At 34.9% G+C, this 12,970-nt stretch overlaps 1 protein-coding gene across 1 annotated transcript; it reads right to left on the bottom strand.

The window, feature by feature from the left end:
• Window positions 2,069–7,361, bottom strand: LOC109231385 (probable glycosyltransferase At5g25310). The gene is made up of 4 exons (XM_019397036.1): window positions 6,883–7,361; window positions 6,284–6,411; window positions 3,265–3,616; window positions 2,069–3,102 (listed from the first exon to the last, which is right to left on the bottom strand). The coding sequence occupies exons 1-4, from the start codon at window positions 7,204–7,206 to the stop codon at window positions 2,440–2,442; spliced, it is 1,467 nt and encodes a 488-aa protein (XP_019252581.1). The 5' UTR covers window positions 7,207–7,361; the 3' UTR covers window positions 2,069–2,439.

A 12,970-nucleotide genomic window follows, 5' to 3' on the forward strand; every position in this document is an offset into this window, starting at 1 on the left:
AACACCATCAGTAAGAAAGCTCTAGTGTCCTGGGAGAGAGTTTGTGGCCCTAAGAGTGTTGGAGGTCTTGGTTTGGCAAACTTACAGTTATGGAATAAGGCTGCTATAGTTAAGAACTATTGGGACCTACCACATAAACAAGATAAGTTGTGGATCAAATGGATTCATGCGTACTATATTAAAGGCCAAACAATTAAAGCTATGACAGTACCTCAGCATCCATGCTGGATGATTAGGAAGATCTTGGAAGCTAGATCAATATTTGAAGGTATACAATGGAAGTTCAAGAAGGGGAAGAGTATAACAAGACAAATATATATATTCAATTGATTGGTGAGGAAGCAAGAGTCCCATGGAAAAGCATGATGTTTGGCAATTCAACTCGACCTAAAGCAATATTTACATTGTGGTTGCAACTACAGGGCAGACTGCTAACTACCGATAGGTTAGCCAAATGGGGACTGGAAGTAACTACTCAGTGTGTGATATGTCAAAATGCAGAGAAAACACACGAGCATCTCTTTCTGGAGTATGTCTTTTGCCAAAGAAGTATGGCATAGAGTGAATCAATGGACACATGGAAAACCAATGAATTCAAGGGGATGTCAACTGCATCAATTGGAGATCATCAGTAGAGCAAAAGGGAGAACTCAAACTGCACAGATATTCAAGATGATATACACGGAGTTTGTGCATAGCTTTTGGATAGAAAGAAACATGAGAATATTTGAAAAAATGTATAGAAATAGTGAATCGATAGCTAGAGATATTGCTTGCGTTTGTAGTAGGGCTGTGCATAATTTGGTAAATACCGAATTACCGTACCGAAACCGAAAATTTTGGTATTTGGTATTTGGTATTTTGGTATTTGGTATGGTATTTGGTTTAAGTTTTTTAAAATATTGGTATTAGGTATGGTATTTGGTATTTTAAAATAAAATACCGAAATACCGATACCGTACCAAAATATATATTATATTACATAAAACACATATTATCAATTATAACATAAATATAAAAAATCTAAAATTTTACTTTCCTTTTATTCTCTAAGTTCATCAATTAACTCTAAACAAGTAACAAGACATTTAATGATCAAATATTCTTTTTGTACAATTTTCTCTATTTGGATCGATATTTGCTAGTTTTGGACAAAATTTTTGTCAACAAACATTTTCATTTTTATATTTTTGAGTACTTTAATTAAGAATATTAGAGTCTATGGCTCTATGCACTAATTAGTAACCGAATAAACCGAAGTTGCCGAACCGAAAAGACCGAAACCGAAAGGAGAAAAACCGAATCATACCGAATTTAATTAGGTACGGTATTGGTATAAGATTTTAAGAAACCGAATACCGAAAATACCGAACCGAAATGTCTAAATACCGTACCATACCGACCGACGAACACCCCTAGTTTGTAGTGTGAGAGCACCAACAAAAGTTAGAGAAATAGTTCGTGCATTTAGATTCTAGATAGCATTAGTAGTAGAACAGTACATGAATAGCTAACTGTGTTAGTTAGCTACTGGTTTGTAAAGATACTTGGTGATGAATAAAATATTTAGTTACCTAAAAAAAATTGCTAATTATGTTTGTTTTTTATATCTGAGATATAATTTTTATTTTTGCAAATAAAAAATACCTATTAGGTTGACCCGAATAAACTAAAAAAAAAAACAACATAAACGTTTCTAACAAATTCAATATTAGCCATTTAAAGGTATACATTAATTCTAGATCCGCCTCTAATTATTTCATATCCAGGATGGTTTGGAGTACATCTTGACTTGTGAACATGGAAGAACAAGAAAATTGAAATATTTCAACGATATTGGAATAGGCATTAAGTATATTCATTTTTGTCAAATACCTAAAAAGGATTTTTTAAAAGTCTCTTATTAGACATTACATATTAAGAAAGTATCATAAATACAAATACCGGATACCAGTACTTTTTTACCTTCCCATATTACTCTGGTTCTTAGGTAAAGCTATATGCAGCAAATAAATTTGAAGTTGCAAACAACATATATAAACATAGATAGGTAAATTGGTCAAATGAATTCATTCCTTGCACATTTCATTTTTGACAAAATTTCAAGGATATATTATCTTGTAGAACAAACACTGATACTTCTCCCTTCCCAAAATGGAAAAAAAAAAGATCAAGAATGTTTTCATTTACATTGTCTTGTTGAAGCAAGAGGACTTGTTACTCCTATAGGCCAATAAATGGAAGAATGCGCCCATCTGAAAAAAAATGCTATTACAAACAAATTCTAGAGAATGGAAGAATTTAACTCAAAAGGCATTTAAATAAGCCCTGGTAAAAATTGATATCAATTCTATTCACTCCAACCCCTATGTCTCTTCCCCCCTATTTCTTCTGTTGTAACTTATATTGGATAAATATATATGTATAGCATGTTGCCATCTAGAGCCTTAAATTTAGTCTCCTGAGCCATATAGAATGTAATATCATATGAAACATATCAAACTTCAGAGCAGGTCGGTTTAGTTCAAAATGTTTCCTCACAGCTCTTAAACCTTCTTTGAGCTTCATGTATTTGTCTTCTGGAACAGCCAACAATATCTCCTTTAGCCTTGGGATATCAGAAATGTTAACCTGTATTGAGAATGCATCCCAATTTAGCACATCACTAAAAGGGAAGACGTAATGATCTGATAACATAACAGGAACACATTCGGCATAAATGGCTTCAACCGCTCTTGGGCTAGCCACTTCATAGCCACTGGGGCATAGGCAAAACTTGGAGCTCAACAATTCAGACGGATAATCCATGTCTTTAGGTAGGTATTCATATACACGAAGATCGGTGTCTTTCCCTTTCCAGTGTTCGAAGAGGTTTTTCCGGATATCGCCATGAAGTCCACCAGCAAAGAATCCAAGATAAGGCCTTGAAATGTTGGCCGGTGGAGGAGACTGTAGCTTTGGGGACACTCCACCACTGTAAAGGTAGATTTCAGGAAGGCTCACATCTTTCTGAGGATTGAAACCTTCTGAGGAGTTTGCATTACACAAAACCCTTATTGATGTATTGTACAGAAAATCATTGCCTTTTGAAGCAAGAGGAGCCTGCAATAAGTATAGAAACAGACCATGTGTGAGGTGATAACACTTTTCACGACATACTAATGGTCAGGAACATTTAAGTTTGCAAATCCGACTTATAAATTTCTAAAGGAATGAACAAAAATTTAGCTTCCAAAAATGAAGTACAAAACTAACAAAGCTTACCCAATCATGGCAAGAAAGCATGAAATGATCAGCTCCATGAGTTTGATTCCAGAAAGGGTATTTTGTTGAGATAAGTCGAACATAATCAGAGACAAATTCTTTAAGAGGAGTAACGTTATATGAAAGTGGCTTGTAGAGAAACTTAACCATCCAAGTTACACTAAAAGACATGAAATAAACATGGGCTGAATGAGGGTCTCTTGTCCTGAATTTACTGTTACCATGTTCCATCTCGCTAATGAACCTTCCTTCACTTGCATATATATCTTTACAGGGTCCATTATGGACTATTATGAAGTCCCCATCTTCATATACATACACTTTGAATCTCCTCTCCATCTCCTTGTAACTCCTACAAACAATAATTATTTGCAACACAAAATGATAGTCAAGTCCACTAAGATGTTCAATGATAGCAATGGTACGTAATTATAACAACAGCAGCTTGCCTACAAAATAAAAGTGACAAAGTGGGTACGTATCTTAAGTCCCATTAAAAAAATAATGACTTACATAAGTACTAAGTATCAAATATATGTTGGTTACGTGAAATCCCAAATGCTTCAACGGCAAGGCAAATTATTAGAAAACTAATAAGCAATCATAGGAAACTCAATCACACTAATCTTATTTGCTTAACCTTTAATCTTATTTAGAATTATTTTATCTAACTTATTTTGGTTCATTTACTTATGATCAATAATGTAAATTGAATTACAAGAAAAAATTAAAATGGTTCAGAAAGAATTTTCCGTGTTCAATGCTGAGTAACTAAACTTCCTAGCTTAGCTTTTAATGTATGTAGGTGAAGTATTAATGTATCAATTGGCAAAAAAGAAAATAAAAGGCAAAACCATTAACGTATTGAGGAAATAAATTAAAGAGAGAAATTACATCACATGACCTATCAATATAAATTACCAAAACTGCCCAGAGAGGTACGTTTTTTTCATTAGACTGGTAGCAGTGGTGCCATTCTTACAGCTGATATTTTAAGGAAAAGTAAACATCTTTGTTAGCTGGTGTTCCATATGCAAACACTCAGAATGAAGACGTGGACTAACCAGTTCAATATTAATTTGATCTCCTAAAGCCAAAGCTAGCTGTCAGTAAGATAGTTACACTATCTCACAGTTACGGCTGATGTGACTCTCAAAGCATCACTTTACATGGGTAGGTGACGGAGTTGTAAAAACAGAAGTGAATCTTTTCGATTCCATGCAAAACTCTGCAATGCTAAGCTAAATATTTTGTTTATTTTAAATTTATGGGAAATAATCTTCAAACGCAACAAATTACGTAATTATTTCCCGGGGTGTTGAATAAATAGACGACGCGTTTTTTTTTATGACCAATTGTCTAATATCCAGTCAAAACAAAATTACATTTTTTGACAAAGATCCGATTTTTTGCTTAATTTCCAGATAAGATACATTTTATAAAGGAGGCTTTATTGTCATTAATGATTAATAAGCACTCCTTGTGTGCCAACAAGGACTACTTCTCACATCATTTGTAAGTATGAAGTTTTAAAGTTATCTATTGCGTATAATGCATTTCGAGATATATTAGACATTTCTTTTCATGTTTTCTTGCGGTGAGAACAAAAAACTTTGTTCTCAATTACAAAAAATCATAGATACTAGCAATCCGGATGCATAACAAATTTTCAAACCTATATGAGGAATCTAAGAAAATAACTTTAATATGCAATCATAAGAAGCGTAAATGGCAGATACATAACGTGACAAACTAGTCAACCGCGTATCAGTTAAGTACAAGGACTCTTAAAATTCGATACGATATGTACCACATAATACTATGTATCTAATTAAATTTCTTCGAGAAAGAAACAGAAATAGAAGAAACGTTTCATCTTCCGCTTTTTTATATTTTAAAAATTTACAAAAGCCAAACAAAATTTTTAAGGTAAGATGAAAATGCAGGGCGGCCCAAAAATTTGAAGGGATACATGCCAGCCACATATAAGAGGAGTATTTGTTACGGGCAATGAATAGAACAAAGCGGCTTTTCCACAGAAGGCAATCAAGTGCGACCTCTGTAGGAAACATTGATTGTGCGCACTAGACATACCATGCGTCAATTAGAAGACTTCCTAACATTCCACTTAATTGACGTCCTAACTGGGGCGGAGCTACCGCGTCGCTTACGGGTTAGGTCAATTCTTTAATTTGGGTTCAAATTTTATAGTCGCTTTTAAAATAATAACCAAATATTTTTAATATTTTGTATATATATATATGCACTTTTTTGGCTACCAAAAGTAAATAGCTTTTGGCGCGAGCTAAAAGATATAATACCCCAATCCCGAGTCTGCCTCTACTTTCTAATACTCCACTCCTAAAGCACACCCTCCCATGGGGAAGACCGACCTAGTACAGGTCAATAGATGCAGCCTCACTACTTCTGCGTTGAACTAGTAAATATATATATAACTCAACTGTTTTTAAAAAGAGGAGTACTATATATCTACATTTATACTAATTACATTAATAAGTATATCAACGATCTAAATCACCCACTAGTTTAATTAAAATCCTACATCCTTCTTAACCCTCCACTCTATGCTGGAGCTTGGGAAAAACTAATTATGACTCACATTTAATATTATACTCTCGGCTTGAACAATATAATATATTCGTGTTTCTTTGGCCTGAATTATATAGTATTCAGTTAACAATATTTTATATATGCCCGCGTGTGCTAATACTAAATTTGTACATATAGTTTAAAAACCAATATTGTGTGTCACAATATTTCGTCAATGATCAAGACTTTGGGTCAGTCTTTACACTAAACTTCACGTCGGAGTATAGAAGGGGGTGATAAACAATAAATTATAAGAGAACACAATTGGAATGTGAACTGTAGTGATTCTGGTGAGTAACTTAGAAGGAAAGTAGTTATGACTTGCAAAAAAGCTCCTTTTAGAGCTTTAATCTTAATAACTTTTATTTTTTTTCCATATATACATATATTGGAATTGAAAGAGACTTACTGAAAAAATGCGCCTGGATTACGGTAGATTCCACCGGGGTTTAAGATCGACTGATTTCGAACACCAGCAGCTTTTCGAATCGCCGCTCTCGCTCGTGCCAATCCTTCCTCTTTCTTATCAACTTTCCTCTGCAAAATGTTCCAGAAATAGCATTGATATTATTCCACACTCAAAAAACTCACCAATAACAAACGTAAATGAAGAAAACTTTAGTTTCAAAGAGTTTCACGTATATACAAATTCCTAGAATCAGATAATCTCTCAAAAACTGATAAAGCACGTGATGCTTAGAGTTCCACATATCCAAAAACTTCACAAAAATCTCTAAAACTTCAAAATTAAAGCTTTCTTCTGAATCATCCAGTGAAGCTCTATCAACAGTACTACTTTCACCAAGCACAACGTAAATGAATTAAAATGAAGTTTTATTGTTCTGTTTAAAAAAAAATCCGCAGATTCAGAAAATCTCTCGAACTTCGAAAATGACGTTTTCTAAAGCATTAAAGCAAGCTCTATCAATAAATCCAAATTCACAAAAAACAAAAAACAAAACGTAAATCTCCGATGAAATTTAAGGAAGAGCATTGAAATTAACTCACAACAACGGTAGATTTTCTATGAATCGGAGAGAACGAAGAGTTCTTCCGATAGAACGAAACATCAGAAGCGATGGCTCGCGACGGATTCTGATTAGCCACGGCAGCGGCGATCACTTTCTTCTGCAACTCAACAATCGAAACAGTACTACCTGAATTCACAGCAACCGCCGATGATCGGAAGCCACTTCCGAGAAAAACTGCTATCACTGATACAACAAGTACACAGCAGAGTACACCTAAATAAGCATAAAGTACTCCTCCACCACCACCACCACCACCACTATTACCACCTTCATTATCACCACTCTTTTTAAAAATCATCATCCTATATATATGTGTGTGTTGTGAGTGTGAGCGTGTGTGTGTGAGAGAGAATTTTCAAGGAATGTGAAGAGGCGGTTATGGCGGGGAAAGAGAAGAGAAGAGAATTGAGCAGTTTTTCTCCTACTCGGCTTCTTCTTCGTTTTTGGGGGTAATTTATAAATGGCGGAAAAACGGGTGAATGGCGTGATAGCTAATGAAATTGAAGTTATAACTGAATTTACGTTTTGGTCCTTACCCTTTTTGGATATTGACAGCGACATTTTTTCAAAAGGGCCGTGATAAACTAGTATGAGTTTAGTAAGCTCGCCAGCGCCTAGCTTAGGGGATTATGGGATGAAACTACTTTGTTCGATATAGCAAGACACCTTATTACTAATTTTTTTTAAAAAAAAAATAGTAAATATCTGAATTTGTAAATAAAATAAATATCCTGAAAAGTTCTCCGCTAGTCTTTTAACAATTTAACCAAGTAACGATTTTCAAGTTCTTTTTACCTTTTCACGTCCAAATTAGACGAGCATTATATATTACGTTTTACCTATGTCTAATTTAAAACATGGGAAGCAATCATAAGATACATTCAACTTTTTCCTGTGTTTGCTTCATAGAAGGAAACTGAATCAATTTTTTTGGAGTTTCTATTCTGTCTTTCTTCTTTTTTACTACGTGATAGATCAGTAAAGTATGAGCGGGCGCGATAAGGATAGGCAAACACTTTGGTTGGTGTGACGGAGCTAGACTATGCAAAGGTGTTCAAAGTCTATTTTTTTTTAATCAATAACAAGTAATTGTTGGGTCTTTATCTATTAGAAAAATTGTGTAAATGGGAAATGGAGGGAAACGAAAAGTTTGAAGTTGTTTCCTTTACTAACGCGCAATTTGTCCTCTTCAAAAAATGGAAAGAAATTTCTGTGCTTATATAGAGAACCGCATGCCTCGCACCATCGTCGTCGTCGCTCGCTCGGCTTCGCATCCGCCCTCGCCATCGCATTCGCCCTCGCCTTCGCCTTCCCCTCGCCTTCGGTCAATTGATTGATTGATAATCTTTTGGACCAAGTTTATTTTCCGTTTTCCGTTATTTAATTATTTTTTAAAATATTATTTCGCGAAATTTTGATTTAAAATTTGTGGTTCCCAACGGTCAAATTCGCGACTAACAGAATTTTAATTCAAGCGAACAGACACCATTTAAACGAACAGGTATCTTGGCACCTGTTGAAACCCAAATCGATGGCTATAAATACAGAGGAGTAGCCTCATTTTTACCACTCAAAATCTGGATACTCTCCCCTCTGTCTACTGCATTTCTGTACTACTTTTTCAAAACAAAACGTAAACATAAGTGTGGTTTACTGTCATTTGTTGAGTTCGACGAAGTTCTGTAATTTCCATTGCCGGTATTACAAAATAGTTGTTCCGTTATATATCCTGGGAGAGATTAATCCAATAACCTTGTGTTACAGTGAGGGGATTAAATTCTTAAGGAAACACAATTTTCTGTTTGGGCTCGGGACTTTTATTTATTCTATTTGTATTTTGTTTCTGCTTCTGTTTTGTTTTATTTTGCAGAAATTATTTTTCGAATACAGATACGAACAGTAATATTATTTTATCCTATACACTATAATTTTTTGGCGGAAGGTGTTCAGTTGACCACCCTTGGCCACACATAACTTCGCCCTTGACCTCGGTCTACTGAGAATGAACAATGACAAAATAAGAAGATGAGGTGCCTCAAGCATTCCCATTTAGAAAGACATGTACGTCGAAGGTTTTGGCCTATAGTTTTCCTCATCCCCCTTCATCGTGCGGTGTTTATGTGAAGGGTGTGCCACAAAAATCGGCTTGAAACTCTCACCTTACCAACAAGTCGTGAGTTGATGGTTGTTGGCCACGATTATTACCAAAAACCTAGTTCCTATGAAGACAAATATTTCACATGGAGGAGTGTGCATCTTTATGTTGAGTGTTCTTCTATTGTATGACCCGATGACTTATTTGTAGCCTATGGCCCATGAATCCTATTTGTTCAGTGTTGAAGACTGAAGCTGCACTATATGGAAGTTAGGGAGTAAACTGTACATAAAAGAACTTGTAACAGAAATTAGGAAGTTAGAGATTTTACCTACCCTATGTCAGTTAGAAAGTTAGAGGAAGGTCTTTCTACAGGGGTAATTGCTCATGTATATACGCTGATGATCAACACATTTGTAAGTAAGAAAGTATGAAAATAATACACACAAAATCTTCTCTCAAGATTATCTAGTTCTCACTTGTCATCTTCCTCATTTCTGCATTCTATCGCGATCTTCTTTCTGTATCTCTACTATTATGAGAATTCACATTGTGAATCTAAATCAATTCATGGTATCAGAGCAACCAAGCCATAGAGCTTGAAGATCTATTCAATTCCGCACAAAATTTCTGAAAAAAAGAAAGTTCATTCAAATCAAAGAAACAAGGATGAGTATCAATGGAGATTAAGAAGGTGTTACAAATGCTGTTGCATCTGGTAGAGGAAGCAGTCAAGCTTCTCTTGGAATCGACTACAGTCATCCTCTATTTCCTCATCCATTAGATGTTAGTGTTATTCAGATTATCACATTCCAACTCACATGTATCGAAAACTACTCTATCTGGTTTCGATCAATGAGGCTTTCTTTGTTAGGAAGAAACAAGTTAGGACTTGTTGATGGTTCTTATAGAAAGGAGGATTTCCTTGAAGCTAGAGGGAACCACTTGGAAAGGGTTAATGCCATAGTTCTTTCTTGGATAATGAGTTCAGTAGAAAATAAACTTCTAGGAGGCATTATGTATGTTATTAATGCACAAACCGTTTGGGAAGAGTTACATGAACGATTTAACAAAATTGATGGTTCAAGAACCTTCAATGTTCATAAAGAAATTGCTACTTTAATTCAAGGAACTGCTTCTATGTCTAGTTATTTTTCAAAACTTAAATATTTATAAAAAGAATTTGAGGCATTAGTTCTTGTCCCTAGTTGCAACTGTGAAAAATCCAAATATTTTAGACTGTATTTGCAGAAGCTAAAGTTGTTTCAGTTTTTAATGGGGCTTAATGATTCATATGCCCATGCTAGAAGCCAAATCCAGCTCATGAGTCCTATGCCTTCTGTAAACCAAGCCTACTCTATGGTTATAAGTGATGAAAGCCAAAAGTCAGTTAAGAATGTAACTGGTATTCTAGGTGCTAATTCTGCAGTTATGCCAGGAAACTATGAGGCTGCTATGTTCACCAGAAATGGTAGTGGTAATCAGAACTACAAGTTCAAGAAGAACTACAACTTAGAATGTGAAGTGTGCAAACTCAAGGGACATACTAAAGAAACCTTAGGATACCCTCCTAACTTCAAGAAAATGAAGTTTGAGCAACCAACTGCTTATAATGTGCAAATGGATAGTTGTACTTCTCAGACCAATCAGAGTGGTGGTTACAGTGATTTTACACAAGCCAGCTTTGAACCAACCAAATCAAGAGTGGACGACTCTGATGTACAACACAAGTCAGACTCTTTCAATGGACAGAATGCCAACATTGTTCCTACTTTGTTCACCAAAGAACAATACAATCAACTCCTTCAAATAACAAACAAGAAGCAACTTCAACCTACTCAGCTAATACAACAGGTAAGCATAATGATTGTATTGCTATCAAGAGTCTTCAGGAATGGATTATTGACACAGGTGTAACCAACCATATGGTGTCAAGTTTGAGCTATTTAAATAATGATACCGTGATCAAGTCTGAAATGCCTAAAACAGTGTTTCTACCTAATGGTGATGTGTCTCTAGTTACACATGTGGGAATAAGTTATCCATTTAACAAGGATACCATCACCAATGTATTTCATTTACCACAATTTAAGTACAATATTTTATCTGTGTTAAAACTGACTAAAGAGCTAAACTGGATGGTTGCTTTCTTCCCTGAATTTTATGTTTTTCAGGATCTCTTGAGTGGGAAGGTGAAGGGAGTTGGTAGAGAAAAAGATGGACTATATCTGTTTGACTGATGCAAAGGAAGATAATAAAAGTGCAGGTTTAACAGCTCAAGGCACAGACTGCAGAGTCAACAATAAAGAAGTTGATATACAACTATGGCATAGTCGGCAGGGACATGTTTCTATTTCTGTAATGAAGAAAATCCTACATGTTTCTCAAGAAGTTATAGCTGATAGGTTAGCTAAATGCAAAGTTTATCATGTGCAAAATAAACTAGGCTTCCATTTCCTACCACAAATATTAGAACAACCAACTGTTTTCGATTAATTTATATGGATGTATAGGTATCCTACAAGTTTCCTACCTTTAATGGATATAGATACTTCTTGACTATAGTAGATGATCATTCAAGAATGACTTGGCTCTATCTGTTTGCATTAAAGTATGATGTGTGCGTTCTAATTCACCATTTTGTCAGCTTATTAAAACATAATTTGATAGAACAATTAAAGTCATCAGAATGGATAATGGTACAAAGTTGATAATTTTTCAGCAAACTTGGAATCATTCAAAAAAACACATGTGTTTATACCCTCACAACAGAATGGGATTGCAGAAAGAAAGCATAGACACATTTTGAAAATCGCTAGAGCCATCAAATTTCAAGGCTCCATACCAATTAGATTCTGGGGAATGTGTGTGCTTGCAGCTGTTCGTATCATAAATAGAATGACTAGCTCAATACTACATGACATGTCTCCATTTGAGAATGTACAGAAGAAAACCATCCATTCAACATCTGAGTGTCATAGGGTGCCTATGCTATGCTAAACATGTGCAAGAAACTGACAAAATATTGTCTAGAACAAGAGTTGCAGTGCATATGGGATATACAGAAAATCAGAAAGGATATCTATTATATAACATTGAGAAAAATGAGTTATTTGTCAATAAAGATGTAATATTCAAAGAGACTGTCTTCTCTTTTCTTATCAGAACAAACAAACAACAAAATCAGTCTATTTTTACGGACACTACACAAAATCAACCATATCTTTAAATAGAGCTCTATACTACAGAAGACAACCATTTTTTAAATACTAGTGTCCCTAACAGTCAACACACTCAAGAACAGGAAGTCACTACACAAAATACTGAGCAAATTGTAGAGCCAGAAGTTGATATAGTTGATACACCTCCATCACTAGTTCTTGTACCTCATGAAGATCCCATACAACTTCACACTCAAATGATCAAGTAGAGCAACTTTCTTAGAATCCTGTACAATCGCAGGTCAATCAAAGAAAATCAAAAAGAGAAAGACAACCACCTATATGGATGAAAGACTTTGTATCACTTAACATTCACAAAGATGCTCCATATTCCATATCCAACTACATAACCTATAACAAACTAAATCCACACCATCAAGCTTACATTGCCAAAATTTCAACTGTTACAGAACCAAAGAACTACTCGGAAGCCTTAAAATCCAAGATGGGTGGATGCTATGAAAGATGAGATTGAAGCTTTACAGAAAAATCATACATGGGAGATTACTTCATTACCAGCTGGGAAAACACCTATAGGGTGTAACTATATCTATAAATTAAATTACAAGTCCACAGGAGAAATTAAAAGATTCAAGGCACGGCTAGTTTCAAAGGATATAGTCAACAAGAGAGGATATATTATCATGAAACATTTTCCCCAATTTTAAAAATGAAGACAGTTAGAACAATCTTAACTCTTGTTGCACAGAAAAAAATGGTTCATTCATCAAATGGATGTATATAATGCA

Source organism: Nicotiana attenuata, chromosome 8, assembly GCF_001879085.1.
Source record: "Nicotiana attenuata strain UT chromosome 8, NIATTr2, whole genome shotgun sequence".
Classification (NCBI taxonomy): Eukaryota; Viridiplantae; Streptophyta; class Magnoliopsida; order Solanales; family Solanaceae; genus Nicotiana; species Nicotiana attenuata.